Source organism: Aulonocara stuartgranti (genome assembly GCF_965226115.1).
Source record: "Aulonocara stuartgranti genome assembly, chromosome: 2".
Classification (NCBI taxonomy): Eukaryota; Metazoa; Chordata; class Actinopteri; order Cichliformes; family Cichlidae; genus Aulonocara; species Aulonocara stuartgranti.
In genome coordinates, this window is record NC_138940.1 from 21,982,639 (window position 1) to 22,010,403 (window position 27,765).

General features: G+C 40.6%; 1 protein-coding gene across 7 annotated transcripts in view; it reads left to right on the top strand.

Annotated features, from left to right (window-relative positions):
- The window catches only part of gabra2b (gamma-aminobutyric acid type A receptor subunit alpha2b), a 71,401-nt gene that overhangs the window by 37,765 nt on the left and 5,871 nt on the right, over positions 1-27,765 (top strand). For 6 of the 7 annotated variants that reach the window (XM_082506570.1, XM_082506567.1, XM_082506568.1 and 3 more), the window contains 6 exons: positions 2,369-2,436; positions 5,328-5,548; positions 7,085-7,167; positions 7,919-8,062; positions 26,349-26,501; positions 27,036-27,238. In XM_082506570.1, the coding sequence (XP_082362696.1) occupies positions 2,369-2,436; positions 5,328-5,548; positions 7,085-7,167; positions 7,919-8,062; positions 26,349-26,501; positions 27,036-27,238 (872 nt within the window). Of the gene's footprint in view, positions 1-2,352; positions 2,437-5,327; positions 5,549-7,084; positions 7,168-7,918; positions 8,063-26,348; positions 26,502-27,035; positions 27,239-27,765 lie in introns of all 7 variants that reach the window. The other variant, XM_082506573.1, reaches the window with a different exon arrangement.

The window sequence follows — 27,765 nt, forward strand, 5'->3', positions numbered from 1 at the left end:
TGTACAATACTTTTAATATTACGTAGCAAGCTCAGTAAATGGTATAGAGATGAAACATTCACCCATTACAACACATGGCCAGCACACTTGGATTAAACAGGATATATAGTGTCACAGCCATTGAGAGACTCGGTATATTACAGTGCATTAAGCCCTTATGCTAAAATGCACCATTCTTTGTCACAAGAGAAAGTAATACAGGATATTTTTACTGAGGAACAAATGTATTTACAATTATAAATCAAACAAATGAAGGTCTCTGTGGTAGAGTAAAAAAAGAAGATGAATCTCAGTCTGCCTTATTTACATTCCATAGCCTGGTTTACATGAATAAATGCACCCAGTGGCATGTCTAGCTAAATAGATTGAACCTATTACTCCTCAGCCTGCCGCAGCCTCTGATTTACGTTATCTTATAAGCAGGTGAACGGTGGTAATATTTTATATTAAGCCTGTGATTTATAGAGTAGTTTAGCTGCATGAATGTTATCAAAACGCTGACTGGTTTCCACCGATGCTCAAATTTAGGTGGAAGAAAACATGTTTATTAGAAGCCAGGGAGAAACATTTGGCCTTTTTAAACACGTATTACTACTGGAGACAACACATACCTGCAGGGAATGAAATGTGGGTGACACCCTGATTGGTAATATGTAATTTAGTGACTGTCAACAGTCAAACTGCAAACTACTGACACTGTTATCAACCATTTCTGTGATATGTCTCAGAGGGATTGTGGATGGCAGCTCACCTTGCCATGCATGAGAGAACTTTTCTTAAAGTGAAGTATTTTTTAGGTGGTATGTAAGATGTTTTTCGCTGTGTAGAAGAGAGCGTAGTATGAAACATGGAAGCTTTTTGAATCGACCAAGCACAAGAGATTTATCTTCAGTAAATATTTCAAAGAGCCGGAGTGTAGAGAGAGCGAATGGAGCTGATGCAGCAGCGCTGATGCAGTTGCACATTGTCACTGGAACGGGAAACATGCGAGGCCTTGCTTTTCCATAGCTGTGAACATTTAGGTCAAATTTGAACTTACATGTTGCTTTGATTCAATACATGTAATCTAACAGAGGTTGAGCGAGCATTTCAAAGGTCACGTGTACAGTTGTGTGATAAAGAAGGCACACCTTCTTACAGTTAAAGGTTTTACATATCAGGACATAACAAAAACAATCTGAATCAAAAATAAAACCATGTTATTGTCTATTTAACATGAACTAAGCCAACATGCAGAAGCAATGTCTGAAAAACTAAGAACACCTGATTCAAATAATCATTTTCCACGTGACCGTATGGGTCTCTCACATCATTGTGGAGGAATTTGGACCTGGATCTTTACAATGCTGCTTCACTTTAGCTCTGCAGGCTGCAGACTTTTGTCCATCCACAGCTCCTTTAAGGTTTTATCATTTCAAAGCATTGCAGCATCTGGATTATTTCCTTCTTCAGCCATTCTGCTATAGCTTTGCTGTGTGCTGGGATGATTGTCATGTTGCATGACCCAGTTTGGCCCCGTATTTGACAGTAGACTATTTTTCCTTATGGTCGACTTATAAACACAGTGTATGGTGCTGTGCATTATGGACAAACAGCTCCACTTTGGTCTAATCTGTTCAAAGGAGATTGTTCCAGAGGTCGTGTGGTTTGTTCAGATCCATGCTCCCATGTTTGTTTTTGGAGAGAGGAGGCTTTCTACCAGCGGCTCTTCCAAACAAGCCACACTTGTTTAATATTTTCTGATCATGAATGTTAACATTTAATATGAACAAATAAACAGTTGCAAGGTTTAATATGTCATGATTGATACTCATTAGAGTTTGCTGAATTTTAAGATCTTATGTCCTGATAGATAAATCTTTGACAGTAGGTGAGGTGATCTTGCACATAATATAGTTCTTTCTGTATGGTAATGATGACAAATAACTTCCTGAAACAACATCACACAAATGGAAATAATAACGACTAAAAGCCACCCCGAGTTTAGCTTAGTAATTGCTTTTAATATGTGATTACAGCAGCAGCAATATCCATGTAGCTCTGAAAAAGCACTTACTTGATGAAGCTCCGATAAAGTATAAGATCTTTGTGCATATGGCATTATGACTCCAGCCCAGAAATGACTCCACGTATCCCAGCGCTTGCATATAGAGAGGTAATTACTGATTATAGATACACTGATAAACTGAGTAGCTATTCCTGAAAATGGAAGAAAAAAAATCAAAACTTTTGTTTAATACTCTGTAAATCACCTCAAGCTTCGAGGATATGTGGCAAACTTTTGAACAGTACTAAAAATGAAAGAAAGTTCAGCGTAAACTCGCTTCTTTTGTGTCTTGATGTCGTTAACAGTTTTTCTCTGATCCAGACAGAGTAACTGAGGTGAAAACAAACATCTATGTTACCAGCTTTGGACCAGTTTCAGACACGGACATGGTGAGTGCAGCAAACGGACGTTTATTCACTCTGCTTACTGTCATTTCTCTCACAGCCTGCTCGTGCTTCAAGAAGAAACAATAATTCTTTTATTTTCACCTTCATTATGTCTTCCCCTCATAAAAACACATGCAAACACTACAGTACTGTAGTAGGACGAGTAATCCTCACTGTGTCACGATGTCTATTCATCTGACAATTTTCATCTCATAAATTATTGAAAGTCTTCTTGTTATTCAAGTCACTGCTTTGTTTATCCTGGGCTTTCCTGTTTATCATTCTGAAACACGCACCCACCTTCGCATCATATCATCAGCCTCCCTTCAATTGCTAAAGGCTCATTTTTCCAAGTGATTAATTCATCGATTCAGCAGTTAAGTTCAATGCAATGTTCTCTGAAAAATATATGAACAACACGCCTCTCGGCCAAACATAAATCAGCACTTATAGAGAGTGGGACAAAGACACCAAATAATAAATCTTTGAGGCTAAAATTTATTTAAATGTATTTATTTATTTTTTAAATCATATGGCAAAAATCCCAGATCCAAATCACCACCCACATCTCATCAGCTAATTGGCCCAGAGGGTGATCTGTCGGCCAAATGATTTCTGATGTCTCCTTTTAAAAACATCTTGAACATAAACAGATGGACAGACAGACAAACAGCTCAAAGGAAAATTTCCTTTGCTTCAGTTTCACTGGCAGAGGCCGTCACTGATGACCTCGCTTATAACCCAAGGAGGAAGTCACTGCTAAAACCATCCCTTATATTCAGGTTTGGAAACACATAGTTTAAAGTATATTATTTATCTCAGGCTCTGCTGTGAGATATATGCCTCATAAAAAATGAGAAACAGGATGAAATATTCTCATCTGATCTGTCTGCTTTATTCAGATACTCTAGAGAAATTCAGGCGATTGCTGAGGTGGCCACATATAAGATTTATATAAGGTCCACCGAAAGGAAGAAAAACAATAAGATGAAAAATAGAAAAAAATGAACAGTATTTACTTTAGGGGACTTAGTCACAAAATGAGCAATCTATATTTATTATAAAAATGAAATACAGATAGAGTCAGATAGCATAAGGCTGCCAGCCCAGCATTTGAAGTGTACCTATTATTCTCATTTTCATAGTCAAAAAGCAGAAAAAATTGTAAACACAGAGACGTCACATAATAGTTAGTTACTGGGTTTTTCTGATACGTGATAAACCTGAAAATTCACTTTGTTATTTTCCTAATAAATAACAGTTTCTAAAATATTTATATTTTATTGTGTTTTTTATTTATCACAGGTGGAATAATAAATATATATAACTGTCTAAGAGTTGGACTCCAACTGTTTGGAGACAGGTTGTCTCTCCCCAGGAGACCTGTGCAATTACTTTGCAATTAAAAGTGGTCACAGACAGGCACGTGTTGCACAAATAACCTCTGAGTGACCAGTCTGTTGCCTCAACTACTTGAAATCAGGCTTTGACAACAAAAGAATTCACCAGGCAACCACAAATGTTTCATAGTTGCAAGGTAGTTGTCCTATTTTTGCTCTAGTGTGATTGAGCCACGATCACTAAGTAAGACTACCTAGTTCACTTGCCTACTGTGACCATTAAAGGCTTTTATCATGTCGAAATGTAGAAATAAAATTGACATGAAGAAAAAAAATCATACTGGGTGCCATTGAGACATCATCCAGAAATGGAAATTCAGCTGATGTCACTGAGAGCCAGGGGGGGAAATGTATGAAACTGAGTATTTTTGATCAGTCTGAGCTTTTTTCCTTGCTGGCATTACAAACAATGACCTCATCGTTTTTAAACTTCAGCCATGTTTGGTACAAGAATTATCTTCGTATCTTATGAACAAAAAAGGTTTTTAAAAAGGAAAACAACCAAAAAAAAGCTCTTATTTTGTAAACCAGCTCCATTTTAGCTCCCAGCAAAAAGGAGTAACATTGTATTCTTGTCATGGATTAATGCATAGTGCTTACTTTAGGACATCACAGTGGTATATGTAGGAGTTACCCAAAATAAACCAGTGTGCACAAACATCAAAGTGAAGGACCAGGCTTCCCAGTCTGATGTTGAGGTGGATGAATGTGTTTTTAATAATTTAGAAGGATGCAGAATGTTTTAGAAGAGAGCTCAAAGAAAACATTTACAGTTAGCCTAAACCTATGTGTCGTAAGAACCACAGCTTACTGACCTCATTTATGCTCCGTCTTTCAACAACCACACTGTTCACGTTCAGACATTTTTTTTAATGACTTTTTGCTAAACTTTACTAAATGAGACCTGAACTGAAATACTAAAGCAGGCCCTCTCAGAGTCCGAGCTGCTATACCGTATAATCCACAGTTTCAGTGTCCCGACATCTAAATGTCACAGGCTTTGCAACTATGACGAGTAAAAAGAAAAAAAAGTATCTCTTTCTGCTTCTCACCCTCACTTGCTGTGTGTGAATCACACGGACACGAACATTCACACGTATACACATTTCACGGTGCACTGATTTCTGCCCTTAATCCTTGCTGTGTGGTGTCTTTTGACAACACAGTATTGCAGGTTAAGGGGGTCATGTTGGCCTCAGAGTCAGCTTAGGAAAACAGCAACTGAGTAAGCTGTGAAGGAACAGGGCGAGTGTGGGTCTCACCTTCATGGAGACTCGCTATTTGGAAACGGGGATAGGTTAAGGTTAACTTCACCTGCCAGCTCTGTAGGCAGAGCTGGCAGGTGAAGTTAGTTGTGATGAACTGCCCATCAGTGTGCAGTTTAGCATTTTTTGAGTGGGAATGAGCCTTGTTTTAATACATGGGGAACCTAAGTCATAAGAGAAGTAATAATATAGTGAGATTAATTCATGAACGTATCTCATCTTTTCTCAGGAGTACACCATAGATGTTTTCTTCCGGCAAAGCTGGAAGGACGAGAGGTTGAAATTCCATGGACCAATGAATATTTTGCCCCTGAACAACCTTATGGCGAGTAAGATTTGGACACCGGACACCTTCTTTCACAACGGGAAAAAGTCTGTGGCACATAACATGACCATGCCTAATAAACTGTTGAGGATCAAAGATGACGGGACTCTGCTGTACACCATGAGGTAACTCAAGGCACAGAAGCAAAAAGACAGAAACAGTGAGAATCGCGTGGATAATATACGTTTGCTGTCTAACTGAGGGTTAGACAGCAAACCCTCAGTTAGACAGCACTGATTACATCTATAAGGCAAACATGAAGCTCTTGCTAGCAATGTGTTAGCTTATGTTTACACGTAATGTCACATCATCACTGGAACCTGAAAGACTAAACGAGGCATTTCTCTGCTGCCCAGCACTGCATTTAAATACACGTCTTTAACCCTGCCATACAAGCTCAACAGCCAGAGCTGCTTCCAGTCGATCCATCCTTCTCCAGAGTCAGTTCAGACTGGCTCAGGTTGGATTTGGAAAAGTAAGTCAAAAAAATGATGATGGAAATAGACTTAGATGTGGATTGTTGATATTTTTCACCATAGCCATAGAAACTCGACTCCAGTCACCGTGAAACTAACAACAACTGAGCCATTGTTAAATGGTTAGGTAATGTTAGCGCCTCCTCTCCCCGCACAAAAACACAGATAACTACATGTTTGAGACATGAACCCAGGAACTCTCAAAGCCAGGCTGCTGGATACAGCTTCATATTTGCCTAAGAGACATGAGAGTCCACAAACGTTCCTAAAATAGAGAGAAAGAAAAAGAGAAATGACGTGGATGGAACGCTTTTCTTGCTAAAGCAAGCGTGAATACAGCAGCAACACAGAATCCCATTTGTTCAAATGTATTTTTTATGCCTCCTGTTTCTCGCATTCATTGCTGTGCTTGAATGCTATTTCAAAAAAGTCAATGGAAACATACATTTTTGTAATAATATTAATTATAATAAATTGCTTAACAAATTCAGACCACTTGTCAGAAAAACAAAAATGACTGAGTTCATTGCAGGAGATTCATGTTTTTATACCTAAATTTGTGCCGGCACACTGGACTCTGAGGAGTGACATTCAAACGGTAAAAGTAATTTTTCTATTTAGAAACACAAACATGTGTAATTTGGCATCTCAGTAAAAACTAAAAATGTGCTTTACTATTTTTTCTGCTTTTTTGAAAAATAGCCAAGTTGAAGATTCATGGATAACAATAAGAATTACAGCTCAGCACTGAAAACATTATTTTGTTTAAACAGCCTGTCCTGGTGGATTAACCGTTATACATTAAAAAAATGATTTTTTGTAATTACCAGTATTGTTAATTTCGTCAGCTGTGGCATGAACCTTACATTGGCTGCTGGTCTGATACATTTGTAAGCACTGAGTATTTTTGCAGTGGTTGGATATTGTCTTAAACAGCACACAGGTATGCGGTTTCTTAGCACAGAGCTAACCTACAGTGTCACCATCTCTGCTGGTCTCTGCAGCACCTCGTTTGTTTTGCTCCGCTGATTACATTTAAGATGATTATTTTTGTTTCAAGGCATTACAGATGGGAAGTGTCTTGAATAGTGCATGAGGCTTGTGAGTTTATTTTTCTTTCTATCTCTGCTGTATACTTTTCATGCATTTGCAAAGTCTCCTCCATTTTCTGTGAATTGGATGCAGGTTAACTGTGCATGCAGAGTGCCCAATGCATCTGGAGGATTTCCCCATGGACTCTCATTCCTGTCCACTAAAATTTGGCAGCTGTGAGTAACTCTGATGATGATAGTGCCTGAGGGAACTCAAAAGTAAAATGCTGCTTTGTTTCTTTTTTTGTTTTTTCTTTCCTTCCTTCTTCTCACTGGTCCTTTGGCGAGAGAGGAGCCTCAGGAACAAGTGAAGCTAGAATGCATGGCTCAGTTTTTTGGCAGTGGCACAAACAACACTACGGATAGAGGACTAATTGGAAACGTCCCTGGGAAAAATGGGGAAACCAATGCTAAGCTCATCCAAATATTTTTGTTGGGTATTTAATTCTGCTAATGCTTCTTCACATTTGGATGGAATTTTTTGCTTTAAGCTGTTTCAAGATGTTGCTTTAAAAGCAATAATTATCCTAACTCAGTGGGTCATGTCTGAAATGCCTTGATGTCCTGTCTTCTTTATGTGGTGATCTACAGTATTTCACATTTCACGTTACTGTGCAGCATGACTGACAGAATATTTCAGTTACTGAATGTACTGAAGTAAAAATGTTCCCGTTTCATTAGACATTCTCAGGTCAGCAGACACACTCTCATATCCCATATTCAGTAAATTCTGTGGCTGACTGAAAAGGGCAAATGTCACTATGTATTGATATCTTGTTGGTGTTTCACAAGTGACATCATAAAGCAGTGAGGGGCTTTGTTTCTCTCAGCAGTATCATTTAAACACTGTAAAAGGTGGCTTTTCATTTGGATTTTAGAAAAATGTATCAGTTTACCTCCAATGAGTCTACCCTCTTCCTCTTTTTAGATGCCTACACAATCTCAGAGGTGACTTATGCTTGGACTCGCAATGCTTCCGAGTCTGTTGTAGTGGAAGGGGAAAGCTCTCGGCTGAACCAGTACGACCTGCTTGGGCAAACGGTCGGACAAGAAACCATCAAATCAAGTACAGGTAAGAGTCTGTCGAAGCCTGTTGGGAATCAAATCCACCTCTTGATCCTTTTTTCTTCTCCTCGCTGACTTCATCCACAGACATTTTCAAATACTAGAGAATAATGAACATTTGCCAGATTGGTTCCAGTGAGTATTTCTATTACACCCTTTGGTGACTAAACATGGCAATAATCTGAAGCCGTAAGAATCTGTTGTATGCCTTCCACTGCATCCACTTTGTGGAGTCAGCAACCTGAATATCTTTCTCACTTCCAGTGCGTTTTAGTGTGAAAATCAAACTGAACTGTGATTTTGTGCTTGTTTGGGAGGATGTTGAGATTGTCCACCTCCTACATGTTGCAGGAGGCAGCCGTAAGCCCGCTGTGACACGCTTTGCTAAGTTTTGTCTTTATATTACTCACTTTATTTGGCTTGGAAAATGCAGAGACATCTTTGCTCTGGCTTTTGCATGGAAATCATTTGACAAAACGGGAGTTTGGCATTTTCTACTGCACTGGTCTATATTTTGTTATTGTGTGTTTATCCTGGTTTGAAGACCCAAAAGCTGCATGGCAGGTGAGCTGTTGCAGTGACGAGCCTTTTTACTTGTTTGGAGAACAAAGACTGGCCGTTTATTTGGGTGGATTTTTTGCATTTACCAGTAAAAAATAACACATGCTGATGCATTACTAGAAGCAACAACTAACACGCATCTGCTTTAGCAGTCAGAGACATAACAGAGATTCTCTTGGAGAGAAGAACAACTTATGTCTTTCAGATGTCCTTTGGTATGTTAGCATAAAAACACACAGAAACTGAAGTGTCTGACTAGAGTGGAGAGATGCATTAAAGTCTAAAAAAAATCTATAATCTACATTAAAATGAGTAGCTTGCTTACTAGGTTTTATAAGGAGGCTTTTGACTCATCACGACTCATCCTTGCAGGTTTTAGATGTCAACACACCTGAATCACATGATTAGTTCATTACCAGGCTTCTGGAGAACTCCAAGACATGTTGAGAAAGTAATTTATCCATTTAAATCAGCTGTGATGGATCAAGGACACATCTAAAACCTGCAGGGACACCGGCCCTCATGGACTGGGATTGGGGACCCCTGATCTAGAGCAACAGATTGTCACATTTTACAAATCCCTCGCACAAATCCTTGAAACATCAGCGCTGAGTAGCAAACACATGGCTGTTCATCAACATCAATATTTCCTCCCATCTCCTATCTGAAGATTTGCAGAGATGGAATACGCCACATATGGCTCCTCCACAGGAAATGGAAGAAGAAGGCTCAATTTCATCATCAAAGTAGACTGTAGTGGACTATTTAATTTTTAATCTATTTAGTTGTGTTGTACTTTGAGATGGTTTCCGATGAAATTTTTAAGTCGCCACACCTGACTGAATGATTCTTTCTAAAAAGGGGATTTAGATCCTGCATTAAAATAAAAGTTCATGTCTTGCATTGTTAGGTTTGATTGCATCCCTTATGTCCACAACAGGAATTCTAAGATGGCGCCGGTGAGGTCGGCTGCCGTCACGACTGCTACGACCACTTTTTCTTTGTCTTTGTTTTTTAAGTTAGTTTTCAGCGTTTCTAAATCGGCAAAATCATCACCATTGGGTACATTAGGTATGACAGTGACACTCTTGTTTCTATTGGTATACAATGTACTCACAATTCGAAGTTTTTAACTCCGGATCCGAGCTGGCCGAGTGAGATCTCGAGGGAGAACAAAGGGAAGCGGCGGCGGCCTAGAGGGAAGCGAGCCGGCGTCAGGAACAGGCTGAGAGCTCGTGCACACCGCACACCTCTGCCTAGCATCCTGCTCGCCAACGTCCAGTCACTGGAGAACAAGCTTGATGACCTCAGGGCCAGGATAAAGTTCCAGAGAGACATTCGGGACTGCAATCTCCTCTGCTTCACCGAGACATGGCTGAACCCAGCGGTGCCGGACCACGCCATCCAGCCGGCCGAGTTCTTCTCGGTTCACCGCATGGACAGGACACGGGACTCGGGGAAGTCAAGGGGAGGCGGCGTGTGTTTAATGGTGAACAACAACTGGTGCAACAGTGCGAACGTTGTTCCTCTCACACGCTCCTGCACACCAAATCTAAAACTACTGTCCATCATGTGTCGTCCTTTTTATCTACCTCGGGAATTTACATCGGTCATTGTAAGTGCCGTTTATATTCCACCACAAGCGGACACGGTCACCGCCTTATGCGAGCTGCATGAGGCACTTACACAGCACCAGACACAACACCGGGACGCTGCGCTTATTGTGACGGGGGACTTTAATAGCGCCAACCTCAAACGCGCAGCGCCGAACTTTTATCAACACATCACCTGCCCCACCAGGGGTGAAAGGACACTGGACCACTGCTACACTACGGTCAAGGACGGCTACAAGGCACAATCCCGCCCCCCGTTTGGCAAATCTGATCACGCCGCCATCTTCCTCATGCCAAAATACAAACAAAGGCTGAAACAGGAAGTTCCGGTTCAGAGGAAGGTCGCGCGCTGGACGGATCAATCGGTGGCCGCGTTACAGGACGCACTCGATGACGCAGACTGGGGCATGTTCAGAAACAGCTCCGACGATGACGTCAACGTGTTTACGGAAGCGGTTGTGGGATTCATCGGGAAACTAGCGGATGATACCGTGGCGACAAAGACTATCACAACGTTTCCCAACCAGAAGCCGTGGGTGGATAAAACCATCCGCGACGCTCTGAGATCCCGCACCGCTGCCTACAACACGGGACTCATGACGGGGGACATGGACCCGTACAAAGCCGCGTCATATAACGTGCGGAGGGCGGTGAAAGAGGCGAAGCAGCGCTACGGGAGGAAACTAGAGTCACAACTCCAACAGAGTGACTCTAGGAGCCTGTGGCGGGGACTAAGGACAATAACGGACTATAAAGCACCAACAACCAGTATGACGAACGCGGCCGTGACTCTGGCAGACGAGCTGAACACTTTCTATGCTCGCTTCGAGGCTGCAGCTAAGGTCTCCAACAATGCTAGTGTTAGCGGCGCTAACGGCTGCAGACAGGAAGATACTGCCAGCACCGGAAACGTGCTCGTCATCTCCGAGCATGAAGTAAGGAGAGCCTTCAAGAGAGTGAACACCAGGAAAGCAGCAGGACCAGACGGCATCCCAGGTCGTATCCTAAGAGACTGCGCATACCAGCTAGCTCCTGTGTTCACTGAGATATTCAACATCTCTTTATCTCAGTCGGTGATCCCCACATGCTTCAAAGAGTCCATCATTGTTCCTGTCCCGAAGAAACCCCACCCTGCTTCTCTCAATGACTATCGCCCTGTAGCCCTCACCTCAGTAGTGATGAAGTGCTTTGAACGCCTGGTCAGAGACTTCATCATTTCTTCACTACCAGACACACTGGACCCACTACAGTTCGCTTACCGTCCAAATCGTTCCACAGACGATGCCATCTCTCATCTCCTCCACACATCACTCACTCACTTGGACACTAGAAGGGGGAATTATGTTAAAATGCTCTTCATAGACTACAGCTCTGCATTTAACACCATAATTCCCTCCACACTCACCACCAAGCTGGAGCATCTGGGACTCAGCTCATCTATGTGTCAGTGGATCTCCAACTTCCTAACTGGCAGACCACAGGCAGTAAGGATGGGCGGACATGTCTCAGCCTCCACCACTCTCAGCACTGGAGCCCCCCAGGGGTGTGTTCTGAGCCCCCTGCTGTACTCTTTGTACACATATGACTGTGTGGCCACTACCAGCTCCACCACCATCATCAAGTTTGCTGACGACACCGTCGTGGTGGGCCTGATCTCTGATAACAACGAGACGGCCTACCTGAAGGAGATTAGGAATCTGGAGAACTGGTGCCAGAGGAACAACCTCCTTCTAAACGTCAGTAAGACAAAGGAGCTGATAGTGGACTTCAGCACTAAGCAGGAGAGGAACTACCAGACCCCCGTCATCAACGAGTGCCCAGTGGAGAGAGTGGACAGCTTCAAATACCTCGGAGTTCACATCACGCAGGACCTGTCATGGTCCTGTCACATCAACACCGTGGTGAAAAAGGCCCGACAGCGTCTCTACCACCTCAGACGCTTGAGAGACTTCCAACTGCCCTCCAAGGTGCTCAGGAACTTTTACTCGTGCATCATAGAGAGCATCCTGGCGGGAAACATCTTAACCTGGTTCGGGAACAGCACCATGCAGGACAGACGAGCTCTACAGAGGGTTGTGCGGTCAGCTGAGCGCACCATCCGCTCCGAGCTCCCTGACCTGCACTCAATCTACAGCAGGCGGTGCTGGACCAAGGCCAGGAAGATCGTGAAGGACCTCAGCCATCCCAACAACAGACTGTTCTCTCTGTTGAGGTCAGGAAAGCGATTCCGCTCCCTGAAGACCAACACAGAGAGACTGAGGAGGAGCTTCTTCCCGCAGGCGATACGGTCTCTCAATCACACCACCACACAGTACTGACCCACACATACAGTTCTTACACACACTGGACATTCTGGACATTGTTTTCACTTCATTACTTAAATCACGCTGCTGTTATTGTGTATATATTTATTTATATTTCTTCATACATTCTTATATAGTTCTATATTGTGTATTTGTTGTACAGTTATTTTATTTTCAACTTTAATTTATATATTTTATCTTATTCTCCCAGTTAAATTTACCCTTCATTCTAATTTGTGTTGTACAGTTATTTCATTTTTAACCTTAATTTATATTTTATTCCTTCCTAGTTAAATTTACCCTTTTTAATTTTTCATATTTATTTCCTATCTTATTCATAGCCTTTTCCTTTTTTGTTTTCTTTAGGTCACGAGCAGTTGTCCAAGCATTTCACTACATATCGTACTGTGTATGACTGTGTACGTGACAAATAAAATTTGAATTTGAATTTGAAAACTAAAACTAAAAATAAGCAAAATATAAAATATATTCTAATTCTGTGTTTTAGTTATGAACCTACTTGGATGAAGTTCTTGCTTATTTTATAAATACATTCACTAATGTATGCTTGTCTGCTCTAATGTTATTGGCTTTACCATGATGCTTGCATACTATATCATTTATACAGGGTATACGGCTAACTAGCTTAACATTACTACTGTATTTAAAAGACAGGCCTGGAGTTTTCCGAAAACAAGAAAGGGGTAAGAGCTGTGCTTGTAAAAACTCACTTGCTGATATCAGGTCTTATTTTTAGAAGCATGTTGCTGATTTTGTGGTTATGGTCCCATTTATCACTAAATAGATGGTAAACTTCTGTTTAACATCTATTTATATATAAACTTCCAAGGACAAGAAGTATTTCACACTACATCATTCTGTATGGTTTTAGGTTGTAAAAAAAAATAATTTTTAGTTGGTCTGAGAGGTGTGTGTTCAGGTGAGTTAGGGTGGACACTGACCAATCAGAAATAAACCTTCCCCATCTGTACAAATCAACTGACTGCCCCCCAAAATGCTCATCAAAACATAAATGGAGCAAAGAGCCCTTATATTCAAATTTCACGACTGAGACTGATATTGGTGATTTAAAAAAACTGATATATTGGCCAATTTTTTCTTCTTTCGGACACACAACTATGCATCATCCACACACGTAACATGCTTGAAGTGTGTTTTTGTAAATTCTGAAAACAGTTCTCTTGTTACACTCTATTTTTCTTTGATTATATGTAGAATACAAGGAGTAAATACATGTTTTCATTCAGGTCTTCAAGTTTGAGCTGGGTTTTTAAAGCACAAGGAAACATGGCAGCAACGAACATGTTGTCTTGAAGCTTTGCTGGCTACACACAGAAATAGAAATATGCTCTATCCAAGGTAATCGGTTGTCAAGTTAAGTTATTTCAAAAAAGTGTTCTAACAAGCATATCGTTGACAAAGTTCAGAAAAAAAAAAACAAATCCATACAAAAAAAAGTAAGAGATAATGAGGATTAAAAATAGAAGCAATACACTTCTACATACACCAACACAGATGCCAAGAAACAAGATTGAACTTGTGTGTGTGTGAAGATGAAAGCGACACCATCACTGTCCAAGATGTAGGAAACACAAAGCTGGTTGTAAGATGGGGTAACTAAACATGCCGCAAGTCTGAATTTAAATACCGAGGCAGTGTGAGGCTACCAGGCTTCTTCTAAAAGGATGAGAGGATGATGGCAGCTGTTTTCCTTCAAACGCTGGAAGCGACGGAAATCTGACTTTGCGATGGCAGATGATGTGATATTGGTGATAAGCAAATCAGCCATAAAGGGTATTTAATGCACTGTAAGTTAGTGAGACGAATGATATGTTCTTGTCTTGGTTTTGTGAGGATTGTGTTCACATAAAGACAAGAAAAATGTACCTTATATTTCTTTTTATATCCTTATTATATTATTTTTTTAACATTACATTTGATTCTGTCATAAACTATAATGAAAAGTGGAAATCTGAATTATTTGGGGAAAATGGCCCCCTGTTGGTAAAGCTGCCTGCTGTAGCAATACCGTGTAGCAGAATGAAATTCACAGCATAGTGATAAATAACATGCAGGAACCATTGCAAGTAATCCCCCAAGAGTTATTAATTTAGAAATAAATACCCCCCAGGGTGCGTACAAACAGAGCAGAACCAAAGCAGGTGGAGGCTGGGTGGAGTGGAGCAGGAGTAACATCGACAAGCATAAATAGGCCGCCTGATCGGTGCAGTGAGATGTGATGGGGTGGATGTGGTTGGTTAGTTGTTGTAGCAGAGTGGGAGCACTGTGGTATGAGAAGTTAATGCAGTGCTGTTTATCACCGAATAAACAGCAACAGTCATGTAATAATAATAACAACAATAATGATAAAAAATAATGACGATGTCAGGGGTAAGAATGAGTGAAGCAGAGCCTGGAGGATGACAAAACAGACCTGACAGATGAACCAACTTCAGCGGACGCACAGTTTATTATGGTGCATGTTGTCATGGTGACAATGGATGTTGCCATGGTCGCATAAGCATCAACTTATCAAAAAGTACCTATATAGCACTATTCCAAACACAAGTCACAAAGGGCTTAACAAGCAACGTTTAAAGAAAAGTGAGAAAAGTATAATAAAAGTAAAAAAAATAGATGTTTAAGAAGTGATGGACTGGCTTTATCATAGCAACTTCTCGTCTTACTGACCGATTTCTTTTCACTGTTGTATAAATCATACATAATTTTACTTTTAAAGTTAGTCCTATCTGGTAATAATTTTATTTATATAATGGTGGCTACAATTTTTAATAGAATTATGTAAATTTACAAAATAATTAATAAGTAGTCCTTTATAATAAATCTAGTGAAATACAAGTGCAGCGTTGCCCCCCCCCCCCCCCCCCCCCCCCCCCCCACAAAAAAAAAATAGTGGCATAAATGTAAGAAGTGAAATAACATACTGGGTTATTATAAGAAACATTGGGAACCACAAGTTTGCCGTCAAATTTAATGTTTCATAGTTACAGAGGCATGTCCTTTATGGCACTGGCATGATAGAAAAGTATTGATTAGCCTTAAAAGCTACTTTAAAATAATACGTTTACCCAACCAATTAGAATTACTGAATGTACTTTCTACAGCATTTAGCAGAGCAGCATCTGTGGTGTAGGTCAAGTAAATTGCAGAGGATAAGAGATCTGAAAGCATCCAATATACTCACTGTCGCTGAGTGACAGCACTGATCTAATTTTAGTAATACTACTTCTGAGGAAAACCTGACAGAAGAAACCTTTCTGGATTTGCAGCTTTTGCAAGATGATGATAGAAGTCACGGTGATTATAGTGCTGAGAATGGGAAAGTAGGCTGTAATTGCTGGAAGGCTGACATCGTCCCACCACCACCACCACCTTTTAATTCTGTATTGTTTGTACATGGACTGATTGATTCTGGCTATTTAAAGATAAAGTATTGTCAGTTTGGATTAATCAGTTTAAAGAACGCTGAAACTTCCTTTGAAAATGTATCAGCCCTAGCAGGGGCTAAATTAGCTAAAAAGGGGGAAAAGCACTGTTTTGAACTTCTCAGGGAAGAAGGTGAGATCAGAGTGGAAATGTGAATAATGCCTGGGATGGATTATCACAAATGTAAAGAATGAGTTACATTTGATGATCATGCAAGAGTTTGAGAAATTTGCTCCTGTGGAGGATACTGACCTGAGGGTTATCACCTGCAGACTTTAAAGGTACACTTAAGGAAAGAGTGGGTGGTTTACAAAGCTTTGCTGTGGAGTTGGATGTCTTTTGTATGAGCCTGAGCGTGGAGAGTGAGTCCCCCTTTTCTCACAAGATGTTCTACTTTTTTCATTTCTGGAACTTTTTCATGCTGGAGCTTCGATGTATTTCAGGATAGAGTAGGTGAAAGTATTGAAGGAAAAACACAAGATCTAAACCTGTGTTCTTGTATCAAAGTCTAAGACCATATTTACTGAAATATGTGTGATCGTTCTGCTTTTAATAGAAATAAAAAAGGACTAGGTCTTCCTTTCTTTCTTTCTTTTTTTAATTAGTCAGCAGTGAATTTAAATACAGGCTGAAATTATAGCTGCAATGTTGGGTTTTAGTTTGAAGTTACACCGGAGAATGAATATGTGCATGCTACTGCATCCCTGAGTGTTCCACCAATGTTCCCTTTAGGTATCAATTACCAGTACACAGTATTTCCCCAGTGACTGAAATCCCCCATCAAGGGAATCCCTTCTGCAGTTTTATTATGTAAGAATACCCTTACATGGACTAAATTTTCCTATATAGGTTAAATGGTGTTTGATGCCTTGGTGGAAGGCAGAATGCCTGCCAGTGGCTGTTTCTCTTGTTTAGCTAGTCACTCCACATTATCTGATTGGCTGACTTTAAATTAATCATTCATTACTAGTGTGTCAGTGTGTGGTGTAGCGTACTTGCAAACTAGGTCATTTGGCACGAACTAATGCACTCTCTGGCTTTACAGAGACGGACATCTTGCATAAGCCTGAGAATATACCAAGACACTGTTACAAGAATCTCACAATTCAAAATATATGTTTGTTGTCTCAGGAACATCTTTTTGTTGAATGCATTATTCATAAAAATCCAAGCCTGAGCAGAGCTGAATGTAGTGATGCTTTACTTCACACACAGTGTGGAAAGTATTGTACTACTAAAGGACAGCTTAACTAAAGTGTTTTTTCTTGTTTGTTAAAATGCCTAAAATGCTTTCCCCTTCCCCCACACATCCAGCCAGTACTGATTAAAAATAGCATTCATTTAGAGTTGTTTCTGTACATTTAGCAAATCACATACTCTTAGCTCTTAAGGGACTCCTGGGGGGTACTTCTGGCTCTTTAGCTGCTAAATACCCCACCATATTCATTAGCAAGCTGCTAACTTCATCATTTTGTTGGTTTGTTGCTGGGCAACTTGTAGTTTATGGTGGCTTCTCTGCTGATACCAGCTGCAGGCATACAGCTGTCAAAAACACTACTAAATCAGTAGCATTGTGAGACGCCTTGTAACTCACTAGTTAGAGCATGCATCCCACGTACAGGAGCTCATACCTTAATGTGGCATGCTTGGGTTTTGATTTACTGTACTACCCCACTCCCTCATCACGCCTCCTGTGTTATCTGTAACTGCTGCTGTCGAATAAAGAAAAAATAAGAGTAAAATTGTGGCTTTTAAAAAGTGTTAGTTTTGAGGCTCAGCATATTTTATTTTGGCGAGTGACCATATTTGGAGAACAAAATAGAGCAGACATATTAGTAGCTAATGCTGGCTATCTAGCTTAGCTAGGTAGTCAAAGGGACACTAATAATGCTAGGGATCCTCCTGAAGGCCTCTTGTTGTAAAAAGCTTCCAAGTTGTATGAAAGTGTATGGCCTTGTTGGTGACCCCTTTAATCAATTTTCCGTTGACTTCATGAGTTCAGTCTCTGTATTCAGGTCATACTGATAGGAATTTTTTGTAATATAAGGCACACTTAAAATCCTTTAATTTTCTCAAAAATCATCAACGTGCCTTATAATCCAGTGCGCTTTATGTATGAATTCTAGTTGTGCTCACTGACCTCGAACTGATTTTATGTGATACACGGTGCTCAAAAATCTGTCAAAAAATGCTTTAGTACGACTTTGGTAAGCTACGAAGCCGCACTGCTTGATGGATTGTTGGAAATATTACCTAGTCAGGAGCCTCGCTGAGTAATCTGGGTCCAAAACTCCGTCAGCTTCAGGTCAGGTCCCAAAGTCAAACGAACACTGCGACATCACTGAGAGGTAAAAACTGCTGCTTTATCAGGTGTAACAATTAAGTTTAACATCCAGGTATCTGTGAAAACAGAATTTATTAAATTTAACGGAGTTAAACATGATATAGCATATTCTGACTGAGAGATTTCTGAAACAAATTAAAATGTACAGCTCTGCTATCACTTCCGACATAAATAAAGACAGAAAACTAAACAGCAGTGACGTTTGTAGCGTTGCTGAAGTTGGGCTAGCTGGTATATAATGATGTGCTCAGTGTTGCCAACTCCTCAGTAAGGAAAATCGCTATTGGCTGTCCTAAAAGTCGCTAGAAGTCGCTAAATGATGTCATCGCCTAATTTGCATAATTGGTCATGCTAATGTAATTGCAACCTACGTTGTTGGAGAGAGAAATAACGTCGTGGAAGAGAGATGAAGTGAGTCCTAAATGCATTTAGAGTTTATTTAGAACTACAAATTAAATTTCTTTTAGCAGTTATTGGTTTTTTTTAATGTCACAATTCCAACCCTGCTCCTTTATCCGGGCTTGGACGAAATAGGCACTCTGGTGGAGTTACTTTGTGTGTGTTTTTAAGTAGTTTTAAACCTTGTGATCCACAAAACAGCATAAGAGTAAAAGAAGAACTGACTGCGTTACAGTCAGTGCGGGAGCAGTGGCTTTGCTCATGTGCGATTCATTTGCAGTTTGGACGCACAGGTGTGAACATCTTCTGCAGTGATAGCAGCGTGGGGAGGACTATCCTCCGCCTGTGAGCACTTTGGCACTCGAGGTGCCCACGGCAGCAACCGCTGCTTGTTGACAGTAGGAGTGATACTTGCGTTCACGTCAAAAAGTCGTCATATATAAGTCTCCAATAACACCAGAAAAAGTTGCCAGATTTGTCGCTAGTCGCTTTTTAGAAAAACAAAGTCGCTAAGGGGGTCTGAAAACTCGGTAAAAACACTGGATGTGCTACGTGATCGCTAGCGTCACAGCTATGTTAGCATAACATAAACACAGTGAAGCTGGAGGATGAACGCTAACTTTTTTCCACTTGATAAAAGTTAACGTGAGGGTTCATGATGGTTAGGGACAAATGCAATCACATGGCAGGATGTTGTAAACGGACCAAACTTCAGTCAGGAAAACAGCTGAGATAATCCAGCCACAATACGAGGTTAGTCGTTAGTGTACTGCAACTACATGGGAATAGAGCAGCTGCCAGAGAATTCAACATTAATGAATCAATGTTACAGAAGTGGAGGAAGCAAGAAGAATGAGTTGAGTAAAGTTGTTTCGCTTAATGCGCCTTATGGTCCAACAAATACAGTAGGCTAATTTTAAGGTTATTATTAGAGTCAAAAAAGGGAGAATATCCAGGATACGCTCACTGGGTAAAAGTATGTCAGTCGTGTTGTGATATTTTGATACCATGGTAGCATTTGCTGAGTATTGTTTTTGATGATATTATACAAAGGACCCTGTTTCTGCAATGCCCTTTGTTTGAACCTCATCTCCTCTTGCTGTGTCAACTGAAGATTTTATGGTGTGAAAGTAGATACTAAGGTTGGAGGGAAAACACCAACAAATCACTCTTTTACTTATCACTCCCTTGCAGCAGATGTTTCTGGGTTGTGTCAGAACTCACGGATGTAGGAGACTTCTGTATAAGATTTATAGGCCTTGTGAGTGCATCTTTATTGCCCTTGCTGAACAAAGGATTCCAACTGTCGAAGGACACCACCCCACCCAGTGGGCAGGGTCTGAACTGAAACTTGTTGTCTGCCTATAAAATCTGCTGCACAAAGAATAAACTTTGAGTTAGTTTGGGATGACAATTTAGAACAGTCTCCGCGTCTTTTTGTTCTTCCAAACTGCTCCCGGTACCCCGGCCGGTGCCGTAATCAACCGTTGATCATACGTGAGAATATTTTAATTGTTATAGGTTAAAGGATGAACTCTGATGATGAAAGCCCACGCCTCAGAGAAACCCGGAATGGAGTTTCTTACAAGTCAGAAGTATTTGGCCAATAATGTACGGTTTCTGTCCATTGTGTCATTTCATGGTAATTTTGCAGAAAAACAAACAATATTTCCCATTACTCATTTCTTACACTGAATTTTTTTTTATTTACACTGCACCTACAGTTTAATTATTTCTTTATTTCCTGTAATAACATCATTTGCTATCCCTTTATTCTAATGTACTTATCTAATTATAGATAACTATAATTGCATATTGTAATAAAAAAAATACTGAAATTCCATTCAGTTACAGGGGAATTACAGCCTTAGTCGTGGGCCAAATTATAAAATGTTATCAAAATGTTATCCTTGCCTGGAAAACCATTCAGTCTGACCAACATGATGAATGTATAGCATCAGTTGTTCGAATAGTATTTCTATAGCATTTCCAAATAACACATATTCCTTCAGTTTCCTTTGTATAGCACGTTCCCAGAGACTGAGGTGTTCTCATCCATTTAGAAGGGAACATTGTTTCCTACACTTGTTTTGTGCTTCAGTGGGCAACAGTGACAGCGCCAGAGTGGCGCTGTCACTTGGTGTTCGCTCGCTTTGTGGTAGAGTATCACTTCCTGTTCCTGCTCAAACACAGTGGTGTTTCTGAGTAGCTTTTCTGCTTAGCAATTTAATTAAAATCTTTTGATACATTCCTTTTCATAGTATAATCTTCATGTGCTTCATCTGAAGCACCCTTTCTGTGTACTCACTACCTAATTTATAGCCAAAGTATTCACTCACTGTCTCTGTACTGTTTTGCTAGCTTAGCTTAGCTCATAGCCGACTCGTTAGCACCATGGCTACTTCACCTGTCCCTCCTGCACTTTCCTGCTCATTGTGTCAGATGTTTAGTTACTCCTCGGCCTCCTTTAGCAGTAATGATATCTGTAACAAATGTAGCATATTTGTAGCTCTGGAGGCCAGGATTACTGAATTGGAGACTCGGCTTCGCACCCTTCATTCACCCGTAGCTAGCCAGGCCCCTGCAGCTGGTGCAGCCGAAGATAGCGTAGGCCCCGCTAGCTGTTCCCCGGCAGACCCCAAGCAGCTGGGGAAAGAGGGCGGCTGGGTGACGGTGAGGAGGAAGCATAGTCTTAAACAGAAGCCCCAGGTACACCACCAACCTGTTCATGTGTCTAACCGTTTTTCCCCACTCGGCGACACACCCGCCGGGGGTCAAACTCTGGTAATTGGTGATTCTGTTCTCAGACATGTGAAGCTAGAGACACCGGCAACCATAATCAATTGTCTTCCAGGGGCCAGAGCAGGCGACATTGAAGGAAATTTAAAACTGCTGGCTAAGGGTAAACGTAAATACAGTAAGATCATAATTCACGTCTGCTACCCCCCCAAAAACCCACCTCCCTTGAGACCGTGTCAGCTCCCAAAAAGACAAAAAACAAACTAAAAACCAGCAATAAACAACTTAAACATAAAAAATTACAAAGAAAGAACAATACAGTATCCACATCTGAACCAAAGAGTAAAACAGTGAAATGTGGATTATTAAATATTAGGTCTCTCTCCTCCAAGTCTCTGTTAGTACATGACTTAATAATTGATCAACAAATCGATTTACTCTGCCGTACAGAAACCTGGTTGCAGCAGGATGAGTATGTTAGTTTAAATGAATCAACACCCCCGAGTCATTCTAACTACCAGAAACCTCGAAGCACAGGCCGAGGGGGCGGTGTGGCAGCAATTTTTCACACCAGTCTATTAATTAACGAAAGACCAAGACAGACTTTTAATTCATTTGAAAGCCTGATGCTTAGCCTTGTCCAACCCAGCTGTAAAACTCAGAAACCAGTCTTGCTTGTTATCATCTATCGTCTACCTGGCCTTACACAGAGTTTCTGTCTGATTTCTCAGTTTTTATCTGATTTAGTGCTCAGCTCAGATAAAATAATTATTGTGGATGATTTTAACATTCATGTAGATGCTAAAAATGACAGCCTCAACATGGCATTTAATCTGTTATTAGACTCAATTGGCTTCTCTCAAAATGTAAAAGAACCCACCCACCACTTTAATCACACTCTAGATCTTGTTTTAACATATGGCGTAGAAACTGAACATTTCACAGTGTTTCCTGAAAACCCTCTGCTGTCTGATCATTTCCTGATAACATTTACATTTACAATAATTGATTACACAGCAGTGGAGAGTAGACTTTATTACAGTAGATGTCTTTCTGAAAGCGCTGTAACTAAGTTTAAGAATATAATCCACCCACTGTTATCATCTTCAATGCCCTGTACCAACATAGAAGGGAGCAGCTATCTGAACGCTACCCCAACAGAGGTCGATTATCTTGTTAATAATTTTACCTCCTCACTATGTACAACTCTGGATACTGTAGCTCCTGTGAAAACTAAGGTCTCTAATCAGAAGTACCTGACTCCGTGGTATAATTCTCAAACATGTACCCTAAAGCAGAAAACTCGTAAGCTGGAGAGGAAATGGCGTGTCACAAATTTAGAGGATCATCATTTAGCCTGGAGAAATAGTTTGCTGCCTTATAAGAAAGCCCTCCGTAAAGCCAGAACATCTTACTATTCGTCACTGATTGAAGAAAATAAGAACAACCCCAGGTTTCTCTTCAGCACTGTAGCCAGGCTGACAAAAAGTCAGAGCTCTTTTGAGCCAACAATCCCTTTAACGTTAACTAGTAATGACTTCATGAACTTCTTCACAAATAAAAATTTTATCATTAGAGAAAAAATTACCAATAATCATCCCACAGATGTAATATTATCTACAGCTACTCTTAGTACCATTGATGTTAAGTTAGACTCTTTTTCTCCAATTGATCTTTCTGAGTTAACTTCAATAATTAATTCCTCCAAACCATCAACGTGTCTTTTAGACCCCATTCCTACAAAACTGCTCAAAGAAGTCCTGCCATTAATTAATTCTTTAATCTTAAATATGATCAACCTATCTCTAATAATCGGCTATGTACCACAGGCCTTCAAGGTGGCTGTAGTTAAACCTTTACTCAAAAAGCCAGCTCTAGACCCAGCAGTCTTAGCTAATTATAGGCCAATCTCCAACCTTCCTTTCATATCAAAAATCCTTGAAAGAGTAGTTGTCAAACAGCTAACAGATCATCTGCAGAGGGATGGCTTATTTGAAGAGTTTCAGTCAGGTTTCAGAGCTCATCACAGCACAGAAACAGCTTTAGTGAAGGTTACAAATGATCTTCTTATGGCCTCTGACAGTGGACTCATCTCTGTGCTTGTCCTGCTAGACCTTAGTGCAGCATTCGATACTGTTGACCATAATGTCCTATTAGAGCGATTAGAACATGCTGTAGGTATTACAGGTACTGCGCTGCAGTGGTTTGTATCATATCTATCTAATAGACTCCAATTTGTACATGTAAATGGAGGGTCCTCTTCACACACTAAGGTCAATTATGGTGTTCCACAGGGTTCAGTGCTAGGACCAATTCTGTTTACATTATACATGCTTCCCTTAGGCAGCATCATTAGAAGACAGCATAAATTTTCACTGTTATGCAGATGACACGCAGCTCTATCTATCCATGAAGCCAGGTAACACACACCAATTAGTTAAACTGCAGGAATGTCTTAAGGACATAAAGACCTGGATGGCCGCTAACTTTCTGCTTCTTAATTCAGATAAAACTGAGGTTATTGTACTCGGCCCTGAAAATCTTAGAAATATGGTATCTAACCAGATTCTTACTCTGGATGGCATTACCTTGGCCTCCAGTAACGCTGTGAGTAACCTTGGAGTCATTTTTGACCAGGACATGTCCTTCAACGCACATATTAAACAAATATGTAAGACTGCGTTCTTCCATTTGCGCAACATCTCTAAAATTAGAAATATCCTGTCTCAGAGTGACGCTGAAAAACTAGTTCATGCATTTATTACTTCCAGGCTGGACGACTGCAATTCATTATTATCAGGATGTCCTAAAAACTCGCTGAAACTCGCTGAAAAGCCTTCAGTTAATCCAAAATGCTGCTGGGACTAGAAAGAGAGAGCATATTTCTCCTGTTTTGGCTTCCCTTCATTGGCTTCCTGTTAAATCCAGAATTGAATTCAAAGTCCAGCTCCTCACATACAAGGTCTTAAATAATCAGGCCCCATCTTATCTTAATGACCTTGTAGTACCATATCACCCTATTAGAGCACTTCACTCTCGCTCTACAGGCCTACTTGTTGTTCCTAGAGTATTTAAAAGTAGAATGGGAGGGAGAGCCTTCAGTTTTCAGGCCCCTCTTCTGTGGAACCAGCTTCCAGTTTGGATTCGGGAGACAGACACTATCTCTACTTTCAAGATTAGGCTTAAAACTTTCCTTTTTGCTAAAGCATATAGTTAGGGCTGGACCAGGTGACCCTGAATCCTCCCTTAGTTATGCTGCAATAGACATAGGCTGCCGGGGATTCCCATGATGCATTGAGTTTTTCCTTTCCAGTCACCTTTCTCACTCACTATGTGTTAATAGACATCTCTGCATTGAATCATATCTGTTATTAATCTCTGTCTCTCTTCCACAGCATGTCTTTTATCCTGTTTTCCTTCTTTCACCCCAACTGGTCGCAGCAGATGGCCCCGCCCCTCCCTGAGCCTGGTTCTGCCGGAGGTTTCTTCCTGTTAAAAGGGAGTTTTTCCTTCCCACTGTCGCCAAAGTGCTTGCTCATAGGGGGTCATATGATTGTTGGGTTTTTCTCTGTATTTATTATTGTGCGATCTACTGTACAATATAAAGCACCTTGAGGCGACTTTTGTTGTGATTTGGCACTATATAAATAAAATTAAATTGAATTGAACATGACAGGATTACTATCTTCATGCTATAATTGTCTTCCCTCTAAGTGAAGTGATCCCAAGCTTTTCCAGAGAAGACTTATCAGCATCCATATCCTTGCTTGTACATCCCCTTCCCCCATTCCACAACACAAGCACCGGACCGGCATGCAAATTAAATTACAGAAGATACAGTGCTCCATAGAGAGTACTGACAGTGCACTCGATTCCTCCAAATTCCTGTGCTAGCACGTATGCCTGTGTCAAAGACAGAATAAGTCTTCACGTAACTGCTAGAAATACAAGCAGCACATCTACAGTGCTATTAAAGAAAGAGAGGGAATATTACAAAAAAAAATCTTTGGGGATTATTCTGTGGAATTGATATCCCTTCTACCCCCTCCTTCCCACTGCTGAAAAAGACTTTCCTCTTGCCAAGTGGCAGCGTATATCAAGGCCTTCATTTCAAAATCATAGCAAATGAGCTATGTTTCTCTGTTCTGTTGCCATTGGTAACACATCTTTTTCTTTCCATGTCTAATCTTGGCTTCTCTTTGAGATATCTTCTGTTTGAAAAGACTGCCTGATACTGCAGCACTGGCACGGTTTCACCGCCTTGTCAGCTATTAGGCTTTGCTTGGTGGCCGGTAACTCTTACTGCCTACTTTTGCATGTGTTGATGGATTATTACTGTATATCCACTGTGCACTGCTGACAGTTAATCTATGTTTAATACTGCTTTGTTGTCTTAAAGCTTGAGATATAAATATAATATTTTAACAATGTGAATTGCATAAATATACAGGCACAGGAAGGCGTGGGTTTGCACTTGCATAGCTAAATTGGAGTAAGAAGATATTGTTTCTACTTGTGTGGGTTAAAACACTTGACACACTCATTCATCATGGCCCTCACTCCAGTTTTACTATTTTTACACTGATAGATATATAGATGAAAGAAAAGTGTTTTCATTATAAATAATAACCCAGTTACCAAAGTAATAGATGAAAGTCACTTAACTTACCTTTCTTCCCCATTCTGATGATCAGCAAGTCATCTTGACTAAGTCTAGATACCTAAATGCACCAAGTTGAATGAGGAGTTGAAACGATGTACTTAGAAAGTGGCCAGTAAGAGTATATGTTTGATGACAAGAAATCAGAGTGAATCAAGAAGCTGAATTCTTTGCATCATGTAATTAAACCTGATTCTCGTCTCCAGGTGAATATACAGTGATGACGGCTGAATTTCATCTGAAGAGGAAGATTGGCTACTTTGTTATCCAGACTTACCTCCCATGCATCATGACAGTCATCCTTTCCCAAGTGTCTTTCTGGCTGAATAGAGAATCAGTGCCAGCTAGGACTGTGTTTGGTAAGCATATATGACATACATGATGATTGTTAGCACCAGTGTAATTTGAGCTGACTGTTGTAGATGCTGGGTTTTATGCATGTGCTGCAATGGCAGTAAGACCTCCCCCTAGTTTTGTCAAAAATTAACACTGAATATAGGGAATTGTTGGAAGTTAATGGGAAATTCTGTGCAAAAGAAAATGGAATAATGAGAAGGGGGTGGGGGCAGTTCTTACAGGCCCCACTGCTTTTAAATCCAGTTGGCTACGCTACTGCTTGACCTGACTGTAAGCCAAGTGAAAGTAATATTAGTGACTCATCACTGGTTAGCTCACAGAAAGAAATAAAAACACCAAATCTCCTGAGCTCCAGAAGAAATATTAAAAGTTATACGAAATAAGAAAAAATAAAATGATTTTCTTTTCATATGCCTCACTTTGTTCCCCTGCTTCATTAAAGTATTGTGTAGCAGAATGTGTATTACAGTAGAAAAAACCTTAATAAACATTGCCAGAGCTCATATTATTGGCTATCTGCTTGTGTGTGTTTCCAGGTGTAACTACTGTTCTCACAATGACAACTTTGAGTATCAGCGCAAGGAACTCCCTGCCTAAGGTCGCCTACGCCACTGCCATGGACTGGTTCATCGCCGTGTGCTACGCCTTCGTCTTCTCCGCTTTGATTGAATTTGCTACTGTCAATTACTTCACAAAGCGCGGCTGGGCTTGGGATGGAAAAAGCGTGGTGACTGACAAGGTAATGAAGAAGAAAGCGCATCCTCTGACAGGCTCCGCCTTCAAAGAGAATTCATTAGCATTGTACTGTATGCTGAAGGAGGCAGTGCTCAGAGAGCTCAGAGAGCTTTGAAGGCATTTGTTGGAAGCAAAGGGAAACAGCAGTAATGGCCTCTTTAACCTTCCAAGAGTGGAGCCAGAATGCTGCAGCTACTGAGAACTAATAATAAAATCACTCACTCTGAGGCTCAGCATATCGATAAAGAACATAAGTGCAATCAGGTGTTCATCCCCCCTGGTGCTAATAGGTGCCAAACTCAGCCTAGGAAAGGTGAATCCCATCAATGGTCAGATAATGTGTAATTCTTTTGACACGCTTTAATCACAGAGAGCCCTTTCACGTACACTTTGGTCCAACATGAAGCCCCCAGTCATTCCACAAAATCCTTTTTTTACCCTTTATAGCATTTAGTCGAGCAAAACCATACATTCAAATTACAATCCCTATATCAACAGGGGGCAGAAAAGTTTTAAGAACATAAAGTGATA